The sequence below is a fragment of the Catharus ustulatus genome, chromosome 15 (assembly GCF_009819885.2).
Source record: "Catharus ustulatus isolate bCatUst1 chromosome 15, bCatUst1.pri.v2, whole genome shotgun sequence".
Lineage (NCBI taxonomy): Eukaryota > Metazoa > Chordata > Aves > Passeriformes > Turdidae > Catharus > Catharus ustulatus.
The window spans coordinates 8,778,373-8,800,662 of record NC_046235.1 but is presented as its reverse complement, the minus strand read 5'-3'; the positions used below and the strand labels follow the sequence as shown (position 1 = coordinate 8,800,662).

Below are 22,290 nucleotides of genomic sequence, written 5' to 3'. Positions count from 1 at the left end.
GTGCTGACCTAAATCATTGATCATTTCCTTTAAGCATCAGAAGTCTAAAAAATAGATTTTAAAAGTCACAAACTGTGCTTTTACCAATACAAGCCCCTCTTCTCAAGAAAAACACATTTGGAAAGGAAGTTAATAATACAATAGTGCTGCACCTATTTGGTTGTGCAATGGGTTTTACTTATATTAATACATTTCTATGCACTGGGAAAAAACAGATCATCCTTAAAAAGACAATTACAGAGTAAAACCCAAGCATTCAGAATTTTTTTCTGTGCTATTTTAAAGGAAATAACATACTAAAATAGAGAAGATTATATTGTCCTGTTTTTCCACAACTCCTTATAAATCATTCCATTAAAGTAGCCATTCGACTTTTATTGAGCTAAACTCAATCTTAGTTTCTTTTAACTTGTAATTGTTATTAAATCCCCTCCAGTGCTGGCATTTTCTGTATCTCATGCAAATATCATTTGACCAGGGTTGGTGTCTTTTCTACTAGCAGTTACTCATGCATCTTTGCTTTCCATCAGGAAAGATCTAACTGACAAAAAAACAGGTGAATGCTTGAAATGGGGATTTTTTAGTAGATATTTGTAATAATGTAGTTGAAAACTTAACCAGCTTAGATGCCTGACACCAAGATGACAATAATATCTGAGATGCTTTTAATTATAGATAATGGATTTCAGATCATCTATGGATTTACTATGATTCTTTATAGTTGTTCATACATCTGCCCATTGGAGCAGAACAGCCAGCAGAACCAGGTTATGATTGTGGATATATCTGCACCCTCTCAGGTGAAAGTCTGTGCTTTGGCAAGGGTTGAGTCCTGCCAGTAAACTCCTTATTTCTCAGTGCTTGCTTTCAATCTGCCTTAAAACATGTCTAAAAACTAGGCAAACTCAAAATTCTCTCCCCTCTGCCAGTGCTGACCTGCCACTGAGAGGTGAGGCATAAAGATGCTTCTTAGGGCCAAAGAAAAGATTTTGGAGAAGATTCACAAGCAGAAGTAGTGCCAGGTCAATCCATACTGCAAGAGACAGGGTGTTTTGTACTTTTCTTGAAACGTACCAGCTGGCATTGCACATCTGCTGCAGAATTGCAGCTTCCTTCAAAAAATGTTCGAAGTGTGGTGTCTGGAAAGGAAGGTTCAAACTGCAAGGCACATGCACCCTGAAAGAGGCAGGAAATGTGAACTGTAAGGAGCCCCTAAAGGTTTGGGTTTACAAGTCAGCCCATCCACTGCCACATCCACAGCCCAAACAACTCCTGCTTTTAATCTCTGAGTGCTTGGCAGGGGTTGGCAGCAGCAGGTGCATGTGGATGATTCCTCATAGTGCTGGAGCTGCCATGGGTGTGGCAGGGACGGAGCAGCATCACAACTTCTGTGTATGGATTCCCTTCCTCCAGCACAAAGAAAGGACCCAAGTTCTTGACTCTGAGCCACGAGATCAAAGTCATGTTCCTGTTTAATCTGTCCCCCCTGGTGGGTTCTGCCGTGGCAGAGGAGGCGATGAGCTGTCAGCTCCTCACCACACACACGGCGACACGTTCCAGACACGAGGGTGGAAACAGGCAGGACCTCCTGGAAGGGCTTCCCCTGCTCACCCTGGGCTGCAGGCTGGCTTGCAGCTGCACGTTGGTACTTTGAAAACAAGTCCTTGTGTTTTCATAAGCAGAACCACTCTCCAACATTCACCCAGTTGTACTGGGTTTGTGCCAACCTGACAAAAAGTTGAAATTTCCCTTAATAATGCAGTGAAATTACTCAAAGAGTCCAATCTAGCATGCTTCACACATGGGAATGATTACAGAAAAATCATTCTGTCAGCTCATGAACTGTTTTCAAATGTATCCTCCTCGGTTTGCATGGAAGTACAAACACCCTGAAGCTGCAGAAAATCTGAAGGTTTGTGGAGTAACAAAAGAAGCTGCTTCATTTAGCCATCAGTTGCTGTGGTTCTCTTAACTATAATTTGGTAAATAAATATTGAAATTAACAAATAAATAAGGAATTGAAATAAATTCCTATGCAGGGTGTTTGTACAACATATTCAAGTGCCAAAAATGTGTCTACTAAATCAAGCCTTCCCATTTGTAATCAAAAATTGAAACAATACAAGAGCAGATCTAGGAAGATGAAGGAGAAGAAGAAAGATACTTGTTAGGCAGTTACAGAACTAAACAGGAATGTTTGAGAAAAGGGTTTTTATGTTCTTTCTTGTCTCCTGCCTAGGATATTGTCTGAGATAAGTGAAAAAGAGCTTCAGTTCTTTTTCATCAAGTCTCAAGGCTGCAGTGCATTTTCTAAGAACCAGCACAGATAAAGGAAACCTTATCCCACCCAAATGTTAGCATTTTATGTATCTGAGGTTAACAGGTAGATATTAAATTCCCCCATAAATTAAACAGCTGGAAATGGCCATCTTTTTATGTGCAAAGAGCACCTTGTTAGCAACAAGCACAAAAGTTCATATTCTCTGATGAGTCACTGTACCTTACTCCTAAATTGCTGCTCATTTTCTCCCTGCATGTTGATTTATGAACTTTACAGCCTACTGTTCAAAATTCGTGCTGTGTCCCCAGGTTGCATTGCTATCAAAACCTCTGAACAGGTAGTCTCCATTCATGCAGTGTTTAAAATATTGTTACTAAATAATAAGGCACCTTTCCTGTCTTTTGTTCCATTCAGGATTTTGGAGAAGATGATTCTCTCTACATCACCAAGGTAACAACTATTCACATGGGCAATTACACCTGTCACGCCTACGGCTATGAAGAGCTGTATCAGACCCACATCCTTCAGGTGAATGGTTAGTAAATTACATATATGACATTCCATGAGAACGTTCCCTAAGAAAAGTTGGGTGTTAATCTCATTCACACAAAAATGTGTAAAGCCACAGCCCAAATTATCTGTGCATGAGAGCGAATGCAGCTTGGGATTTGCTCACTCACACTGTCACACAAGCAGTCAAACATAAAAGTATCAAAGGGGGTATGTGTATAATTATCTGGACTTCAGGAGATAGCTTCACTGTAAAACAAGCTGTCAGTGACATTTCCATTGAGTTAAGAGCAGTGTTTCCAAGCATCCCTTAAAGTAATTACTACTTTTGTCAACAGAAGTGTTACCTCAATAATTTCTTCCATAAAATCATTCCTGTTGCATGAAATAGCCCAGGATATTTAAATAAATACAGCAGTGTTTCCAAAACCAGCCAACTCCCAGCTATATATCAGGTTATCACCTGGTTGTATTGAGCTTGGTTTGCTGAGGGCTATTTACACTGACTCACTGGATTGCAAAATGAGGGCAAACCATTTTAGACATAAGAGAATAACACAGTCCATATTCCAGCATTTTTTTTCACCTCTGTCCCCTGGACTACATTTGTTCCTGGTGGAACTTACATTCAGGCACTCACTATCTATCTCCTGACCTCAAACTCACTCAGTCAGATTTACTTTAAAAATTACATTAGATTAAGCCAGCATTTAATCAAGGGACCAGCCCATAGACCATGTACCTCCATAGCAACAACCAGCATTTTTCAGCTTTAGACTCATTTTTACATGTGCTGATGGTGCCAGCAGTGTCTCCAGAACTGGGGATAGGGTCACCCATTACTAACTATGGGTACATTCTGGTATGAAATGGGATGTACACTGTGGAATGTACTCTGATATGAAAGGTTTTTTTGTTTTTGTTTTTTTTTAGGAAAATTCAGTAACTTTATTACTGGGTATATATATTATAAGGAAAACTAATATTTAGTCCTTTCTCTAGGTGTGTGTTGACCTGCACAAAGGAGAACTTTCAGCTAGAAAGAGCAGGTAGTTACACAGAGGTCAGTAGCAAGAGGAGAAACAGTAAAGAGGGATACTTATGCATTTTAAGAAGAGCTTTTGTGGACATGAGGCTTTGTTTTGACTGCAGTTCAGATCTGCTGGACGTGTGTAAGTGGTACCACACGAGTACCTGGAGGAGAGCACAAAGTATCTGGTTGATCTGAATGAAAGCTGACTTAGTGTCTCTACATAATAATTTGTCATCTTTTGAGAAAGTAAACTGTAAATATCAGAAATGTGGATAACTAAGACGTATGCTGCAGCTGAGAAAATAGGTTTCCTTCCTCCAAGTGCTGTTTATTTGATGAATGGCAGTTGAAAAAAAAACCAGCTAACAACTTAATCCCATGTCCATTATGTGATGTATTATGAGGCCTGAATGGAGTTTAGTTGGCAGACAGCAAGGTAGACTTTATCAGCACTGAGAATAAAAGGCCCAAAGGCTTTGAAACCTAACCCAGAATGAGATGAAATCTAGATGGAGTGTGGGGGAGGGTGATTTGTTCCATGATCATATTTGCCACTTAGATTTAACTTGTTATTGAAAGATCACATTTTCTTTTTAAGTGCGAGTTTCATACCATAGCTGTATGGGGGCTTTCTTACCAAAAGAAAAATGCTGTTATACAAAAACCACTATCTATGTGGGCTTTTTAATGTGCCATAAATACAGAATACAGAATAAATACAGAATAAAATGCCTTGCATTCTGGTATCAACTCAGGCCTGCTAGAAAACATTGCAGGACCTAGAAATCTTTGTCTCACAGCGTCTGCTATTCCCATGTGAGTCATTAGGTTTGCAAAGCTGAGTTTTTGCAATTCTTTGTATGGCTGTCCACATCACTACCTTCCCTCCTTTTCTGCCTGTGTCACAGTTTCCTCCAGCAACTGAGGCAGGGGTGACAGCCTGGATGGCAGGACAACGTTTGCCTTGAATAGCATTGGAGGGCTCCCAAGGCAGAGCTCTTCACAGGGAAACCTCGGGTTTTAGTAACTTAAAGGACAAATTGAGGAATTTTTCTTGACAGGAGTAGAGGGAAGAAACTGAGCCAAACTGAATTGAGCGGAGATGCTGAGAATCTAAGTGTAGCTGATGAGCTCTGTTCTGTGCTGGGGCTTGTTTTTGTCTGTCTGTAACAAACTGAAAACTCCATCTTCAGCATGGAAGCGTTTTTGTTGCTTTCCAGCGTTGGACTTCAATGGTAAGAGAATGTGATAGAACCAAATCAGCCAGAAGTCAGCTGTATCTGCTTGCCTGTCTCCGCTAGGCAAGCACTGATCTACTTTCAACATCAGGGCTTTTTATTTTAAGAAAATTATCAGAATTTTTCTTTTCACACCTCCCAATTTATTTTTTTTTTGTTTGGGAGAGGGTTGGTAGTTTGGAGAGAACAGAGAAAGAAGAACCAACTGGAAGTAAAAGGGTTGATCCCCAGCCCATCCCAAGCCCACTGTGTCTGTACAGGCAGGTTCTAATTTTTAGACTGGTTTTCAGTTAATTCAGTGTTTTCAAAGCTGCAGTAACTCTACCGCATCTTTGGGTCCTTCTCTGTACCACCTGGGTCCTGTCTTACTATTCCCACTAAGACATCAGTGAACTCAAAAAATAATCTGATCCTAGTTTCACGTGCTCTCTTCCTCTGCTTTTATCTAACATATTAGATGATCTTTAACTTACATTTTTCTTTGCCTCTTTTTAGAATATAACACTAGAGTCTTATATTTATTAGGTAAATAAGGTAGAAAACAAGGAAATACAAGCTTAAATAGAAAGTTTTCAGCCCAATTATGACAACATTAAATGTTTCTGAGATTTGGAGCTCTACTACTGCTCAACTGCTGAATGCTATGCAGGGTTTCCCTTTGTATCAGATGGTTCCGGATATCCCAAATAACATGGGTAGATCCAGATGCTTATTTTAACAAGCAGAGACAAGAATCCCCTTGGGCAGAAAATGTGAAGATCACCATGTGAGTAGCCCAAACCGCTGACTCATATCTCACTAGGTAAGAAGCATGAAGCATGTTAAATGCAGCCTGTTTGACATGAGAGGTTTGGTTGAGCTCATCAATCTTAGGATTCCCAGTTACTAGTAAAATTTAAGTCAGTGTATTTATACAGCTTACCCTTAAAATCTTTGGAGGAAAACAAATTAGTGAAAGGCAATGTTTAAACAGTTTAAGAATTAAAAGTTCATCTTGCGTTCTGGTATCTTTGGTCAGGAAGAGTCAAGAACAGCAGGAAAAATATATTCTCTCCCACATAAGGAAATTGCTTGGGAAATGTATAAAGCATACACTAGCTGTAGGGAGGAAGAAATTTAGCATTTTCAAGAGGAAAAAAGAGGTCCTGAGAATAAAGAATCTCATAAAATAGTAATCAACTATGAAAATTTATAGTTGGCAAATCAAGAGACTGCTGAGTGTATGGTATCATTTTCCTTGGTCCTTGCACTCAGGAAAATATCAGTATAAATCAGAATATTGTATTCCTTGAAAATAGTTTTGAAAAAGCCATTTGATCCTCAGTCTAAGTATAAGGGTCCAAATTTTCCAGTAAGCCTGATGTTACAAACGTGGATGTTTCGTTAATGTGGCTTTTCAGGAGAAAACATAAAATGCTGCAAACTCCATTCAAATCATAAATTGAAAGTCTAAAACCTCTCAAGTAAATGATTAATCTGTTAATTATTGCTATACCCTGGAGTATAGAGCTCCTGCAGCAGCGATGGATCTCTTTGGGCCTTGGTGACATTATCTGTGTTCATCGTGTGCTTTATCACCTGAGCCGTTTTATAATAAGGAATTGGTCTGTTCACAAGTGAGGTGTTGCTCAGTATGCACTAGAAGGCAATCTACCCAATCTCATGTTTGTTTCAATGCCTTTTTTTTTTCCTACTGTGCTCAAGATAATGGCATTTTTATATTGCCCTTGGCTGCAGACACAGTAATGGTTAACAATGATATATATTCACCAAGGGAAGAAGCAAAGGGTAATCCATATATCCCAAAGTCTGGAACTGAAATCTTTGCAAGTTTAATGTGCTTACCTGGAATGTATTAATTTGTAGAAAGGACAATAAAAATATATTCTGCAGTTTGCTGTTATCACAAGGCATTTGCATGCAATAATTTACCAGTACAGTGTAAGACACGGGAGAAAAAATAAAAAGTTTAAAAATAGTAGGAGAAGGGAAATTCTAAAACAGCAGAAATGGAGGTGAAGCACATATTCTTTGTAGATGAAAACAAAGAGTTTCCTTATGAATCACTCTTAAAAAGACACCTTGCTATAATTTTAAGTTAATTGACTCAGTGTCTAGGACCTGTGAGCTACCTTTGGCAGTATAAATCTATTGTGTTTTCAGCCTTGCAGGTAAAATAGGTGGATTATTCATGTGAAGACTATCAAAGCATGAGGCAAAAATGTGAGAGATGAAAGTACAGTCTGTTTGGTGAAAGAGTGCCCTGATTCTGGGGAGCTGATGGCTGTGGCCATCCTGGGAAGCACTGACACAGGTGCCCAGATGAGCTGGAAAGCCTAAAAAAACCCCAATATTAAGTAAATAACGATCCACAATGGTTTTGAGAGCATTAAATAGGTGATGATTGGGATGGGCTCTGTTTCTGAGAGCTGGCAGGTGAGAAGACACTTGACTTGAAGTAAAATTTCTCTGGTACCTTTAGCCATGTGAGATCTCAGCCAAGTCAGTTGATTTAACCAGGATTTGAGAATCAAACCTTCTTGAATATTGTAAATCTTTTTCCTCTGCATTTGAAGGAGGCACACTGTCTTGTGGCTGTGATTCTAAATAAATCATGTATACAGGTCTTCAATGGACCTCACTTACTAAATCATTTCATTCAATAAATGTTACTAGAAGCAAGCAAATCATAGGTAGGACAAGCACTGAGTGCAGGACCTGCGTAAAATTCTGTCAAAGTCGACAAAAATTACCTTTATCCTATCATCCCTACAGACACTGACTCAGAGAAATTTACGTTAATTTTGTAAGGTACTAATGAAATGAGGAACTGCTGACTCCCGGTCTTATTCTGCTGAATTGCTGGGACATGGATTCCCAAATATAGCAGGGATGGCTCCATCAGCCGCCACCATCTCTGGCAGCAGGTCCCTTCCCCTGCTTGCCTTCCCCTTGATCTGGCACCTCCTGAAGTCAGGAGGAGCTACAAACCTGACAGTAATGGAGAGAAGATAAAATGTTAGAAAATGCTTTTATTTAGAAATTGAAAACTCAATAAAACAAACCCTGTCTTTTTGATAAGTCGCTGATTAAGAAGTTCTTGAATGGTATTTCCTTCACTGTCCTGCGTCTTTGAACACCCTTTCTTCTTAGGTAAAGGAAATTAAATACAGGGAACCTAACCCACAGGTCCAGTGCAGAGGTGGAGTTCAAAGCCATTCCTTTGCTAGAAGTCCCTTTTTTTCTTTTCCTCTGCAGTTGGCTGCAAGCATTTTCTCTCAGATTACACTTCAACAATCTCTTGCTTTTAAAGCTATAAAACCCAAGTAGACTTGAGGGCTTTCTGTCATGGCTGATTTCCTTCCAAGTTGACAACTCAGGCCTGGTTAACTCTTGGCAGTTGGTGCAGAAGACAGAAGTGAAATACATCTCTTTCTGGTAGGAAGGTAGGAAGTATATGCTAGTGAATGTATTTTTTTAAACTATACCCATATGGATATGTAGACACAAAGCAAGGTGCAAACCCAGATTTCATTTTATTCTAAAGCAATTGTTAAGACAATTTAATTTTGGTAATCATGGTGCCTAATGATGTACTATACAAAAACAGAACAGTGAGTTAGATACATTAAGCAAGTGATTTCCAGAAGTTTATTGTTTAATCATTCAGGCTTTCTTAAAAAAAAAAAACCAAACACAACCCACAAATTTTCCCGTCTTTCACCACTGCCAGTAGCAGTTACTCATTTTCCTTAGGGACAAAGTTGGGCCCCCCACAGAGCACATCCACTTGGACTCTGACCATGGTTTTAAAAACTCTACAGCGTTCAGCAGTTACATCATGAATCACAAAATCTCCTAATCTGATAGAAAAGTTGACTTCTTGATTGTGAAACACAAATACCATCAACCATGGTATGAGACATCCTCACATTTCCTTTTATTTTTCCCACAAGGTGAAAGAGTCTCACTGGTATCTTTCACTGATGTTGCAATATTGCAAAAATTTTTTAAAGTGTGTGAGTCAATTGTTAAAAAATAGTTAATGGGTGGTATTAAGCCTTGTTGGTTTGAGCAGTGAAGGAAAGATGATTGAAAATCAATGAACATCTCTGACATTGTAATATAATTAGTAGTTCTGCCAATGGAGTATGTGATATAGTTCAGGAGTGCCTTTGTGAAACAACATAAGTCATGTTTTGAAAATCTCTCCGTGAAAAGAAGTAATTGATAGACACTAGTGAATACAGAGGCTACTTCCTGATGGATATTCAATTAAATATTGAATACTAAGTTATTTCTCATAGGCAAGAACTCAAATTCCCTCCTAGATTCAGTGAAGATCTGAAGTTTATATTTTAATCATTAAATATGTGAGTACCCATGTTAGGTTTTAATCCAACTATTGAGTTTAGTGAGTCACTCAATGAAAGCAGGAACAGTGTAAATATAGAATTGGATCACAAGGTTGCTCCCTGGCATTGGTATATTAGTTTACTCTTTTCTGTTACAGAATCATAGGATCACAGACTGATTCGGGACGGAAGGGATCTTAGACACCATCTCATTCCAACCCCCTGCTGTGGCCAGTGACACCTTCCAGTAGACCAGGTCTCCAAGCCCCGTCCAGCCTGGCCTTGGACACTTCCAGGGATGGGGCAGCCGCACCTTCCCTCATATGCTAGTGCTTGGAAAATTATTATTTTCTATTTTCTGTCCCCAAAGTTGAGCTGTAGACAAATCATTCTTGTAGCTTGCACTGACATCCAGATCAAGCTTACCTCCCTAGTTCTCAGCTCAGAGCCCCTTGTGGGACTGCAGGACAGCAGCAGCTCTCAAGCCCCAGCACAGTTTCAAGTTCCCGATTCCTTCCTTCCCACAGTGCCTCCAGTGATTCGTGTCTACCCCGAAACGCAGGCACAGGAGCCAGGCGTGTCAGCAAGCCTGAAATGTCACGCTGAAGGCATCCCTAATCCTCGAATTACCTGGCTAAAGAATGGCATTGATATCTTGCCAAAGCTATCCAAACAACTATCGCTCCTCGGTAAGAACAGAATTTTGATTAATTAAAGTATTGTAGACAGGGATTAAGGAGGATTATTTTGCGCTTTAAACCAGAAGTTCTTGTACTTTGCTAAGCCACAATTGTTGGAAATCATATTATAAACCCCCTGTTCTTTCTTTTTATCTCTTTCTCCTGTAAATTTCCTGGGAAATACACTATTGATTGATGTAAGTGGTAATTGCATTCTGTTCAAAGACAGCCTGCCTGTTTCTTCACTGCCTTCCTTCTTGTGTATAGCACAGCAGAAAAGAAATGCATTAAATTATTTGAAGAGATATTCATTAAATTATTTGTTCATGTCTAAGCCCACACTGGATACAAGTCAGCTGAGAATCAGTCTCCCACTTGGCTCTGCTGAAGGAATTGGATTTTTAACTCCTCTAGGTCCCTGTTCAAATGAGGGTGCAACAGGGATAGCAAAAGGCAAAAACATTTATTTGCGATTTTCTGTGTAAAAATATTAACCCTGTCCACAACACATGCCCCAGCCTGGCTTTGGTGGATTGTAGCCTTCAGCCTGTGTTGGTAGCACTGATATCACTGCATAACTCATGCAATATCTCAACATGTTCCAAACAAACATGGTCCCACTGCAGAAAGCAAAATGGTAGGAGGAGCTGTAGAGAGACCCCTTTAAACTGAAGTTTTTGGTGATCTGATGAAAAACAGTTTGCAAAATTGGAATTAATTTTTCTTCACTAAAACCAAAGCATTTTTCTAACAAAAAGAAGAAATAAATTAAATGTAATTTTTAGTTGGATTTGGGATTGTTCTTTTGTTCTTTTCTGGTATGGAACATGGTTAAGTGCTGATGGAAAGGAGCAAGACATCAGCTCCCATGAGAAAACCTCTAGTTAAATAGAGGGAGACACAGTGGGGTAGAACCACCCTGTTGAGCCATCACTGGGAAGCTGTCGCAATGGAAGACAAGGCAGGGAAAGCAGTTAGCAGCAGTGAGGAGCACAGTTTATGAGTGTCTCTCTTACAGCAAACGGAAGTGAACTTCATATCAGTAGCGTTCGTTATGAAGACACTGGTGCCTACACCTGCATTGCTAAAAACGAGGTGGGAGTGGACGAGGACATATCTTCCCTTTTCATCGAAGATTCAGCAAGAAAGACCCGTAAGCTCAATGTTCCATGCATTTATTTCTTTAAATAGTTTTTGACTGTGATAGTGTACATAAAATGTAATAGTTCAGGCTATTGCACGCAGTAAGTTGGATCTTACATAAGGTAATGACAGTTCTGAATGCACTTTGATCAGAGGATTGGACACTTTTTGGGGTAGGAATCATGCAGAGAAGGTAAAATCTTGTCCAGGAAGATGGTGTCTTTCATGTGCCAGAAGTATACTGGGTGTGTGATGGGTAACAGCTTTACTGGAGTAACAAATTGGCAATACTTTCAGATAGCAGGGAATCCAAAATGTAATATTTTGTCAAATTCTATAAAACTCATTGATTTCTGTATAAGATTCTTTTGAAGCCAGTTACCAGTCAAAATTCTTGAGTATTTAGATGTCTGAAAAATGCTGTGAATATATTACTTGTTTTACCTGTTTTTACATCACTGACTGGCAAAATAGGTTTCCCTCAGTGTGAAATTATACAAATACTCTCCCAGCTCCTCTTCCCACATCTCCCATAGGAGTGCAGCTGTTATCTTGACCACACTGACCCCAAAACAGAATTGCTGAAGGAGATGATCAGTTGTCCCAGTGGAAAAGCTCCCAGAGGCCTGATCTTTACTAGTTCTGCCATCTTAATTGCCTGGGAGATTACCTGGGTTTATGGTGATACTAAAAGTCTAGGTGCAAATGGGATTTTTGCTGCTTTTCTGGCTGCTAATATAGAGCAAGAATTGAAAACAAAGTTACCCATAAATATGGGCTTTCAAGGAGATTAACTAGATTTATGTACTCTTGTTAATATTGGTCATTTTCCTTTAAATACTTGAGCGATGGAAATTACAGTGTGTTGAGAAATAATTGGATCTGTCTGGAACAAAAATTCAAATGCAGGTGTACTTTCAAAGCTTATGTGAATCCTGAAAGAATGCAGCTGCATGAAGTTCCAAGAAACAATGCAGCCAAGGGCGTAGCTGCTATAGCTGCCAGTCTCAGGCTTTTTCTGAAAGATGCTGTGGACCTGACAGTGCTGGGTTAATGGTTGCACTCAATGATCTTAGCGGCTTTTTTCCAACCTTAATGATTCTATAATTTCATGTTGTGTTTCCTTATTGAACCTGCATAGAAAATCACAGGCTGTACTATACCTCCAGCTGCATTTGAAGGTAACAGCTTCTCTTTAGTAGGTCATTGGTCTTTGCACAGCTGCCTTCATTTCAGGAAGGATTTTTCCCATGTTAAAGTTTCTGAATTGTCTCTAGAAGGAGCAAATGTGTTTATAACTCTGTTTTTCCTGGTATTTTATTTGAATGAATGTTCAAAAATTTTCACCAATTAAACAGTTCACATAAACATGAGTATTTATTCAGTTACTTGCTACAATGAAAGTTTTGACATTGTTTTGTTGTTTTTTTTCTTTTCCTGATTATTTTCTGGCTTTCCCAATATTCTGATGCTGCAGTTGCAAACATACTGTGGCGAGAGGAAGGTACTGCAGTAAAGTTCTTTTGTTGTAGTGATAATGTGCTTGTCTGCTTTAATAATTCCATGATGGGCCATTCTCCACTGACTTGCCACTAACCCTATCAACTTTCACAGTCACCAGATTAAGTACAGACCAGACTTTTAAAAGCTAAATTATTCAAATAAGAGATGTCACTCTTTTACCTTTAACTTCTTTAATTTTCCCACTATGAAATAATAGATGACCATAAAATATATAAAAATATTAATTTTGTTTATACTGCCAAAAATGTGAGTACCCAAAGATTTTTTAAGCTGCATTAGCAATCACACAAGTTTCAGAAGGACTCCCAAATTACCATAATTTAACAAGTAAGGCATAAATTCAATATACTGCATTTTTAAGTAAGCAATTCAAACTCTTCAATAGCATGTATTGATGTTTTCTAGGTGAGCAACAGAAACTGTGTTCTTTACTGTTAGGCAAAACAAAAATCCAAACCACAACAGGTTTTATTCCCTCTATCCTTTGAATCAATGCAGGGTAAAGGTTGCCCCATTTCTCCTTGTTTTAATTGGCAGTTAAGAGCTCTAGTTTGATCAAACTTACAGTGTGCCCTTCATAAGATCAACAACTGTGTATCTTGGAAATCAAAGTATAAAAAACCCCATGCTGAGCAGCTAATTGACTCAAAGATATTATGGAGGCGCTTAAAATCACCTTATTTTGTACATGCTTGTGCTGTTATAATTTCCAAAATACCCAGTAAGAAGCATCATGCATGCAGCAGCCCAAGGGGCTCTCACACAGGTTGTCCATCTGACTCTGCAGATGTGGAGCTCACGTGTGTGGAGGGGACCTGTGACTGGGCTCCTGGAAGGGTGTGAGCAGGACATTACTCACTGGAGGAAGGTTCTGAGGTTGAAGCACAGATGTAAACTACTTCTTACATCTGCCCACTGCTCATGAGGCAGCTCAGACCTTGGTGTCCTTCAAGCTATGTGGGAAAGGTTGCTGTGCAGTGGCAAACTGCTCTTGGCCATGTCCCCCTGCCCCCTGCAAACACTCCAATTCTCACACTGCTCCTCCAAGAAGGGCTTCAGGCTCACTCTGCTTTTGGAGGGTGCAAAAAGGCCATTTTGTAAGTAGTGCCTCCAGGTACCCAAAGCAATAGCTGGGCTTCCAGTCCTCAGCATGAAGCTTTCTGGGTAGCTTGGGCTTGGCACAAAGGATTTCAGGGGCAGAAGGAAGGTGCCAGGGCGTGGTGACCAGAGCAGCCTGGGCCAGGCATGCAAACACCTGGTGTACACTGTCAGTGCCACTGTTGGCCACAGACAATAAAGAAAATACACTAGTTTATATCTGAAGTCCCTTCCAACCCAAGCCAAATGCAGCTCCTTGGAGGTCAGAGATGTGGCAGGGTCACCTAGGAGAGCTCCCCAGCACTTCTTCCCAAATGCCCTACCTGCAGGTTCCTGGTGCAGGGCTGTGAGGAATATTCACTTTACATTCCTGTAAATGGCATTATGGTTACTAAGAATTGCTATTTCCCTTCTGCTTGGAAATTAAATATATAATGCATGTCATCAGTCCAGCATCACCTGGATGATGGTCCATGATTGTTTATATACAGTGTCCCTTATGCTCCTTTTTGAAGAAAGCAGTTGGATACCAGATGTAGAAGTAGAGAAATATTTAAAGAACAGCTGAGAAGAAACAGCAGAAAGTCTTACTATAATTCTACTAAATAAATGGACTTACTGTTTATCAACCTTGCACATTTTAAATAAAAGTATGAGCAATGTTGAGGCAAAACATGGCCAGTAAAGTAGGTTTGCTACTGATGTTCAGTATCTGTAAAGCAGGTTTATTACCCTGCTTCTGTTGTTCTGTAGCATTTGATGGACACATTCATTCTAGAATACACTTCAGCTTGTGAAATCTTGGCACAGAGAAAGCTGGAAGACAGGAGTGGTATTTTTGGTTTTACATTTTAATGTATTCTTTCAATACTTTATTATGTTCAAGTAGCAATATTAACAAACACATTGGTAGATTTGAGCTCCTTTGAAATGATCACAACCTCATCCCCACAAAGTCTGCAGTAATTAAAACCTTGGGAAAATGCCTAAACAAAATATGGTGTAGAATACCATGTAGACTTTTGCTGCAAGTCAAACTTCTAACACAAGTATTTAGTAATTTTAAAAATCATTCTGTCAGTTTGTTCTCAAAACCTTTCAGACCACACCCAGGCAACTCCTCAAGAAATAATTGCTTGTAGGAAAACCAGCCAGTTAAACCTGAGGCTGGAAGCACATGCAGTATTTATTATATAAAACAAATAGTTTTTAATTTTGTCCAGAGAAAACCATAAGTAACCCAAATACAAAGCAGAGATTTGTTTTCATGACAGTGTTCATTTCTGTAGTGAGCATTGCTTACTTAATACCTGGAGAAAAGGAGCATTTTGTGCCAGCAGGCAATTAGCAGTTATCTGAATGTATGCACTTAAAAAGCTGAAAGCCTTTTAATTACCAAATTTAAGTATTTATATTAAGTTGAGGAAAATTACTTAAGTATCAGATTAGAGGAGAGTATTCCATGGTGAAAAATTTGCCCTTTGATCTCAAAGGAGGGATGTATAAATGTACCTTCCTCATCCTCCTCATTAGTCCCCTAGTTCCCAATTTAGTACCTGCCTCACTACTATGAAAAATACAAAATACCTCATTGCCCACCTCTGTACTGAAATAATTCCCAATTCCCTGCACCAAGGAGTTGCATCAGTATAATCAAAAATTGAGTATGTTCTACTGATGTCCATGAGATTGTTTAGGATGTACCCCAACCAAGATTTGGCAAATGTTTCATAAGTCACAATAAAATACCTAATTTGTCTAGTAAAATCCTGACTGGTCTAAGTATCAGTGTGAAGATCAATCTCTGGGGAAAAAAGTGGTTTAATCTCAACTGACCAACTTTTTTAAAAAGAGAGTAATTGAATGCTCTCAGGAATTTGTAGTATATTTTAATTAGTCTGCAGAAAATCTTGGACTCATTTTACTGTAAAATAAGTAGTAGAATTTGCCAAGTCTCTGACTCTAAACCTGCTGTAAAATTTTTAACCAAAGTATTTTTGTGGGTAATTAAGATTTTACTTCTTAAATACACCCTCATTGTAATAAGATCATAAGACAAAATCACGCTACTCTTGTGCATGAAAATAATAATAAGCATCTTCACAGTAGTCATAATTGATTGCCTGCCTGTTTTCACTTCTTAGGATTAAAATCCTTTACTCATGAAATATCGGCACTCATTCCAGGCTAGGGTCAAATTCTGCCCTCTGATGTGTTCATCAAATCCCACTAAAGCAGGTGGGAGTTGTGTGGATGCTGGGAGTGCAGGTTTTGGTCCAAAGTGCTTGAATAAAATGTTTTACAAATATACTTGGGGAAAAAATAACCTTTAGTCTATGGAATACCTCTCGATGGAGCTTTTTTAGCTTTTTTCCTACATGCATGATCCTGCTCTGTGGAATCACATTTGAGGATCTCAGCTCTTGTACCCACCTGATGCCCTAGCTGGGGGATTTCTGTGCTATGGTTCAGACACTCGAACCATATCAGTACAGCAAACACCACATGCAGATACATTATATTCTGAAGCTACTTATTTGGCATCAAAAGAAGGGGGCTTAGTAACAAAAAAAACCCCTTCTAGCCTTACTAAATACAATGTGTTTTACAAAATTTTCCAAAAATGCATTTGTCCAAATTATCCATATTTTTACTGTCAAATTTCCTGTGATGATTTAGATCTCAATCCTGCAAACAGTTAAGAAATGTGAGAAACTCTGTCTCTGTGAGCAGTATTTAGACCTGCCTCCACAGGATAGGCAAAGGAAATTTTTAACACTGAATGCTGAGCCATAGCATGAGGACTTTATTTCTCCATGGGAAAAATTGAATTAATTAGAAGATACAAATTATACTATCACCATATTGTTAGCAGATAAAGTACAGTATCAATACTGCTAGGGGTGACAGTGGTCATTGCAAACACTTACTGGTGGTGGTGTGAAAAAAATGGAATTATTGGATCTTTGAAACTAGAGTGTTTGAAAGGATCCTGAACATTTCTTAAATTGTCAATGCAATTCCATGTAGCATGACAGAAGTGATAAAACACAATCTCCTAATGGCAAAACAATGACAATCAGCCAGTTTTCCAAATCTCCTGGAATGTTCCAGTTGGAAAAATGAGTGCTAATGCAATGCTGAACTACTCCACATTTGTGAGTTACAGTTTGCAAGATTTCAAAAATGTATTTATTTTGGTGGCTGTAGTTAGTTCTTTCAGATAGTTTAAGAAAATAGAGAAATCTATATATTCTCATTCATGGTACAGATGCTAAACACTTCCATTTAACATCACAATTACAAGTGGTCAAGTTGGCTGTAACAGGATGACCTTTAATTGTAACTAAAACTTTTCTTTCTGTTCTCAAACTGTCAAGCTGTTTTTAATGAAATCATAGGAAGAAAACAATTCATAATCTGAGGGGGGTAGCAGTGCAACAGAGAGGCAGGCCTCTTAGGATCAAATCCTGCTTTGGTACCTATTTACAAAACCCAGTCATATTTATTTGGTCACAACCACTGCCACCAAGGCAATGCATTTTTGAATGTGTTTGTTCCTCTTCACTCCTTGAAGCCCTTGTTGTGACATGAAATTTGATTTTGTGAATGCTCCAACTGCATCCAAATGACCAACTTTTATGCAGGGCAGATTTTGTTTGTCAGGAGAGGAGGACAAGTTCTTTAAAAAAGTCCTAACAGCTATGCATCCATATAAAAAAAAAAATCCAACTCCTTCTTCTTTATCCCCCTTTAAGGCCTGAGTGTTGGGAATATGTTCTATGTCTTTTCTGATGATGGGATCACAGTCCTTCAGCCAAACGAATGTGAAATCCGGAGACATATCAGGCCTGAAGAGAGGATTTTCACAAGTTATGTAAGTCCTGAATCCAGCAGCTACAGCTGACAGCTGGGAAACTTTCTCTTAATCTCTTCAAAGGTTGTTATTGCTAAAGGACCTGTTTGCCGCAGGGATATTGGAGTTTGGCGGGCTTCATGCAGCATCCCTGAAGTATAGCATCTTCTCTTGAAAATCAGGGGATCCACGTAAGTTCTAAGGCTGACATGGAGGATTTACTGACATGCTGCAGAGAATTTGGCTAGTTACCACATTAGCAAAGATTTTCATTTGTCCTTTTGATCTGTTTACTCATCCATGCCCCAGATTTGTAACTGAGCTTCAGGGAAGGTACAAAAGTCAATAGCAGAGACATGCACACATCATTCACTGGTGCTCCTTTTACTGATGGCTCCATAGGCAAAGAAATTTGCTAATTTGGGCCACTTTCTGCCCTTTGCCATGTTAAACCACAGCAGGGAGGCAAATAAGAATGCCCAGAAAATGGTTGTGCCATGGAGGTCCTCTGCATCTCTGCCACTGAAAGAGAGACTGCACTGTGTTTCCTGCCAGCACTGTCAGGCACTTTGCTGTCAGCACTGAATATACCTAGCCCTTGCTTTAGGAAATCACAACAAAATTTTTTTCAGGCATCAGGAATGTCAAGCACTGGCTTGTAGGCAGTGGAGCTCAACATGGCCAGTGGGATAACATGTGCCTGGAGGCTCTGTGAGGTCAGTGTTCTCAGTGACCTGTGTTATGTACTCTTGCACAGGAGCATACATCAAGCATATCCTCATGAAACTTTCAGTTCTAAAAAAACCACAGGTGCTGAAATACATCCAGAAATGCTTTTTTAGTCACTCCTTTACTTACTTTCTAATTTTTAAAAGGGGAGGTTGAAAATGTGATTAAATAATGTGGCTCTTCTGAAAAAAAGGGCTCAGCCTTAATTTCCATTTTGGGAGGAATCAAAGGGGAGAATCACTGTCATGCAGGTTGGGTCAAGCCCTGCTGCTATAGGTCAAGATCATCTTATGAGTCTGTAGTAAGTATTTTCTAAATCTCAATAAATTTGTGGTTGATACTGATTTTTTTTCCCACTAGATTTTAATATACCTTAGAAGAAGTCCAGAGTGATGCTCACTCCAAGGCTAGTTCTTGCCATGGTCTTAATACTATTAAGCCACACCTAAGCTTTATAAAGACAGAAATACTGTGTTTCTTTTCTGAAGAACTGTAAATATTGAAGAAATGGTCCTGCAGAAACAGATTGAAAAGAACAAAACAGACAGGGCACTTAAGGAAATAATGTCAGCACACTGGTGTGCACAAGAGGGATTTTTAATATCACTTGGCTGCTCTTCAGAGATGCCTCTGAGGGATTCCTACAGATCTCAAATGATCCTTCCCTTGGTCTAGGGAGGATTGACTTTTTTCCTCCCTTTTCCCTTTTTCTGTCTCGAGTGTTTGCTACATAGACAGTGACACCAGCCCAACTCTAGGAGTGGATCTACAAAAAGGTTGCTTCATTTGTTATTAGAGGGCACAAAAGCCAGTGGAGCAGCTGCAGCTGAGTTCTGTAGCAGAAAGACAAGTGACCTTTCCCTGCTCCCCTTGGCTTGGATGGATGCTGTGTTGTGAGAGCTGAGGATGAGGAGGGCAGTGTGGAAGCTGGCAGGTGCCTGACTGCATGAATGGCTGCTGGAAGCCCAAGTCTGAGCTTTTATATCATCTTCTAGCTTGTAGCATGGATTCCCAGCCTGGTTGGAGGAACAGAAAGGAAAATGCAGCCAAGTTATTGACTCTTGTATCTTCAACCCTTACGTGTGATGTCCACCAAGACACAAAGCCAGGAGAGCTGTGCTGCTTAGAGGCGACAGCTTTCTATCCATAACTGTTGCACATGGTGTAGGTCCCTTCCAACTCAGGATATTCTATTCTATTCTATTCTATTCTATTCTATTCTATTCTATTCTATTCTATTCTATTCTATTCTATTCTATTCTATTCTATTCTATTCTATTCCTCCAATACAGACACAGTGTTGACGTTGTTTGTTGTACCACCTCTTTCCCTGAACAAGCTCTGATACAGCTACAATCACATTTCCCTTAGGTAGGTTGGGCCATTCTTTAATATCACCCAATATATGATCTAAAAATCAACAGCTGTGTTCACTGAAATTTATATGTGTTCATTCTCATTTTACCCCATTTCCTCCCCACAGCCTGGTCCCACACAAATGCTCTTTCAGATAAAGCATCTTGAGAGAAGGAAGAGCGAGGAGGAGTAGCAAACATGCAGAGAGTTGTTGGTGAGACCAAAAGTGACTCTTTGAACTCAGGGTAGCTGTACCAGTTCTGCACAGGACTCAGTGAGTGGAGGATCAGGGACAAAATATGCCATCAGCATCCATGAACAGAATTTGGCCCAAAGCAGCAGAATATGGTTCCTTTTGAACAGGGAAAGAGCTTCCATAGCTGTAGGATCCTGCTTGTTTTGCTTCTCTTTCCTTGAGCACAGGTGTTTTAGAGCATACTCTCCTGTGCAGAAAATGAAGACTTTATGAAAAATATAAAGCAGTGACTCAATGTAAATCACTTTTTTCAAAGCACAGTGTGATATTTCTGTTGCTAATAAATGCTGACAGCACTGCAAGTCTCGATGAACCACAGTGTGATTCAAAAGATTGATCCATAGGTTCTGTGGTTATTTAAATTCAATGTAAGTTTGAAAGAGGTCCAGGTGTTTAATGTCATTGCATAGAGCCAGGCTGAAATGTGGTACCTGATAAATTAATTATTTCATGTTTTCCAGGAAAGAAAGGGGAGAAATATCATCCTAATGGAATCTCCAGGGATTTTTTCCTGCGGTTTACAAGGCTAAGCTTCTTGGTGCTCCAGGCCCTGAACTTGTAAAAATTAAACTTTTTCATTTTTTAACCCCTCAGGAGGAGATCTGTCCTAGAGTGGAAGGTGAAGACACTCAGTCCTGCCTCTGGGCTTCAGCAGTCAATGTCAGAGACAAGTACATTTATGTGACACAGCCAAAGCAGAACAGAGTAATGATAATTGATATTGAGACTCAAAAAGCAATACAGGTACTTACAAGTGAACACGTTATTCACTGATGGCAAAAGACTTGATATAGGACAAAAAAACAGATTTTGCCCAGTGAATCTGCTGGGCAAAGATCTGCTGGTCAGTAAAGAGCTGGACCTATGTTACTTTCGCTAGTGGGATCACATGGGGTTCACTATTCTGTAACCTCACTGGCAGGAATAAACTCCTCTGTGGATTGGAGATCACAGTCTCAGGGCTGCATCTGCAGCCAAGCTTACCGTGAGTCTGGTAAAATAACACTGGGATGAATTCCTGGCTTAGCTACCTGATCTGGGTTATAAGCAGCTTGGAGCTGATGTGGATACAATTCAGACAGAAATTGGCCCTTGATCTACTGGCTATAAGTAACAGCATACGATGGAGTGAAAATGGCACCAAACAGCCAATTTTTTCAACTGCTGCTGATCCCCCACTTGATTTGAAGTCAAAGCTGCCCAGTGAACATAACAGTGATGCGTGAGAATGTCTGCAGTGAACTGATGCAGTATTTGCCATGTGCATTTGGGTCACTGTGTAAATAACTCTCTCTGGGTTTTTTTTAAGTTCTTGGATGTGGACCCATTACCAACCAAATTACATTATGACAAGTCCCATGACCAAGTGTGGGTGCTCAGCTGGGGGGACATGAGGCAATCATCACCCACACTGCAGGTAAGTCCTTTCACTTTGGAGCCTTTGCTCCTCCTGAGCTCAGTATCACTGGTAACACACTGGTGGCTGGTGGGTTGCAGGTACTTAACAGCATTTAATGGTCTGAATATAAATCTGCTGTTTAATTTGCGTATCCAGTGTATTTTATTCATCCCTCCTCTGTCCATCTTCACATATTTTTCCTGCTGTTTAATTTGGTTTTGAGCAATGACTGTGCTGCAGGCTGAGAGCAGGACTGCTTTGTGCCAAGATGTGTTTTGTTTCAAGACTGCTGACAGAGCCAAGTGCTGTAAAGTTATACAAAAAGGGCTGGCAGATGGCTGTGAGTAGGACAAGACTGCTGTGCTCTGCAGCACTGGTGAAGCTCTCACTACAAGACAGACATTGAGGTGCTGGGATGTGTGCAGAGAAGAGGGAAGGGTCTGGAGCACAAGTCTGATGAGGAGCAGCTGAAGGAGGCTGTCAGTCTCTACAATTCCCTGAAGGAAGGTTGGAGCCAGATAGAAGCCAGTTTTTCTCCCATGTAACAAGTGATAGGACAAAAGGAAATGGCTTAAAGTTATGCCAGGGGAGGTTTAGGTTGGTATTAGGAAAAATGTCTTCACTGATAACTTTCTCAAGCCCTGGAACAGGATGCCAAGGTCAATGGTGGAGTCACTGTCCCTGGAAGGATTGAAAATACCTGTAGATGTGGCACTTGGGGACATAGTTCAGTGGTAGGCTCGGCAGTGCTGGGGAAATAGTTGGACTCAATGATCTTAGTTTGGACAACTAAATTAGCTTCCACTTCTGGATCACCTTAGCAGATCTGCTC

The 22,290-nt window shown here is 39.8% G+C and overlaps 1 protein-coding gene across 3 annotated transcripts in view; it reads left to right on the top strand.

Annotated features, from left to right (window-relative positions):
• FSTL4 (follistatin like 4) overlaps window positions 1-22,290 on the top strand; it is a 228,175-nt gene that overhangs the window by 195,190 nt on the left and 10,695 nt on the right. For 2 of the 3 annotated variants that reach the window (XM_033073108.1, XM_033073109.2), the window contains exons 8-14: window positions 2,696-2,816; window positions 9,945-10,106; window positions 11,116-11,250; window positions 12,718-12,744; window positions 17,621-17,739; window positions 20,654-20,803; window positions 21,369-21,476. In XM_033073108.1, the coding sequence (XP_032928999.1) occupies window positions 2,696-2,816; window positions 9,945-10,106; window positions 11,116-11,250; window positions 12,718-12,744; window positions 17,621-17,739; window positions 20,654-20,803; window positions 21,369-21,476 (822 nt within the window). The remainder of the gene's footprint in view (window positions 1-2,695; window positions 2,817-9,944; window positions 10,107-11,115; window positions 11,251-12,717; window positions 12,745-17,620; window positions 17,740-20,653; window positions 20,804-21,368; window positions 21,477-22,290) is intronic. The other variant, XM_042779742.1, reaches the window with a different exon arrangement.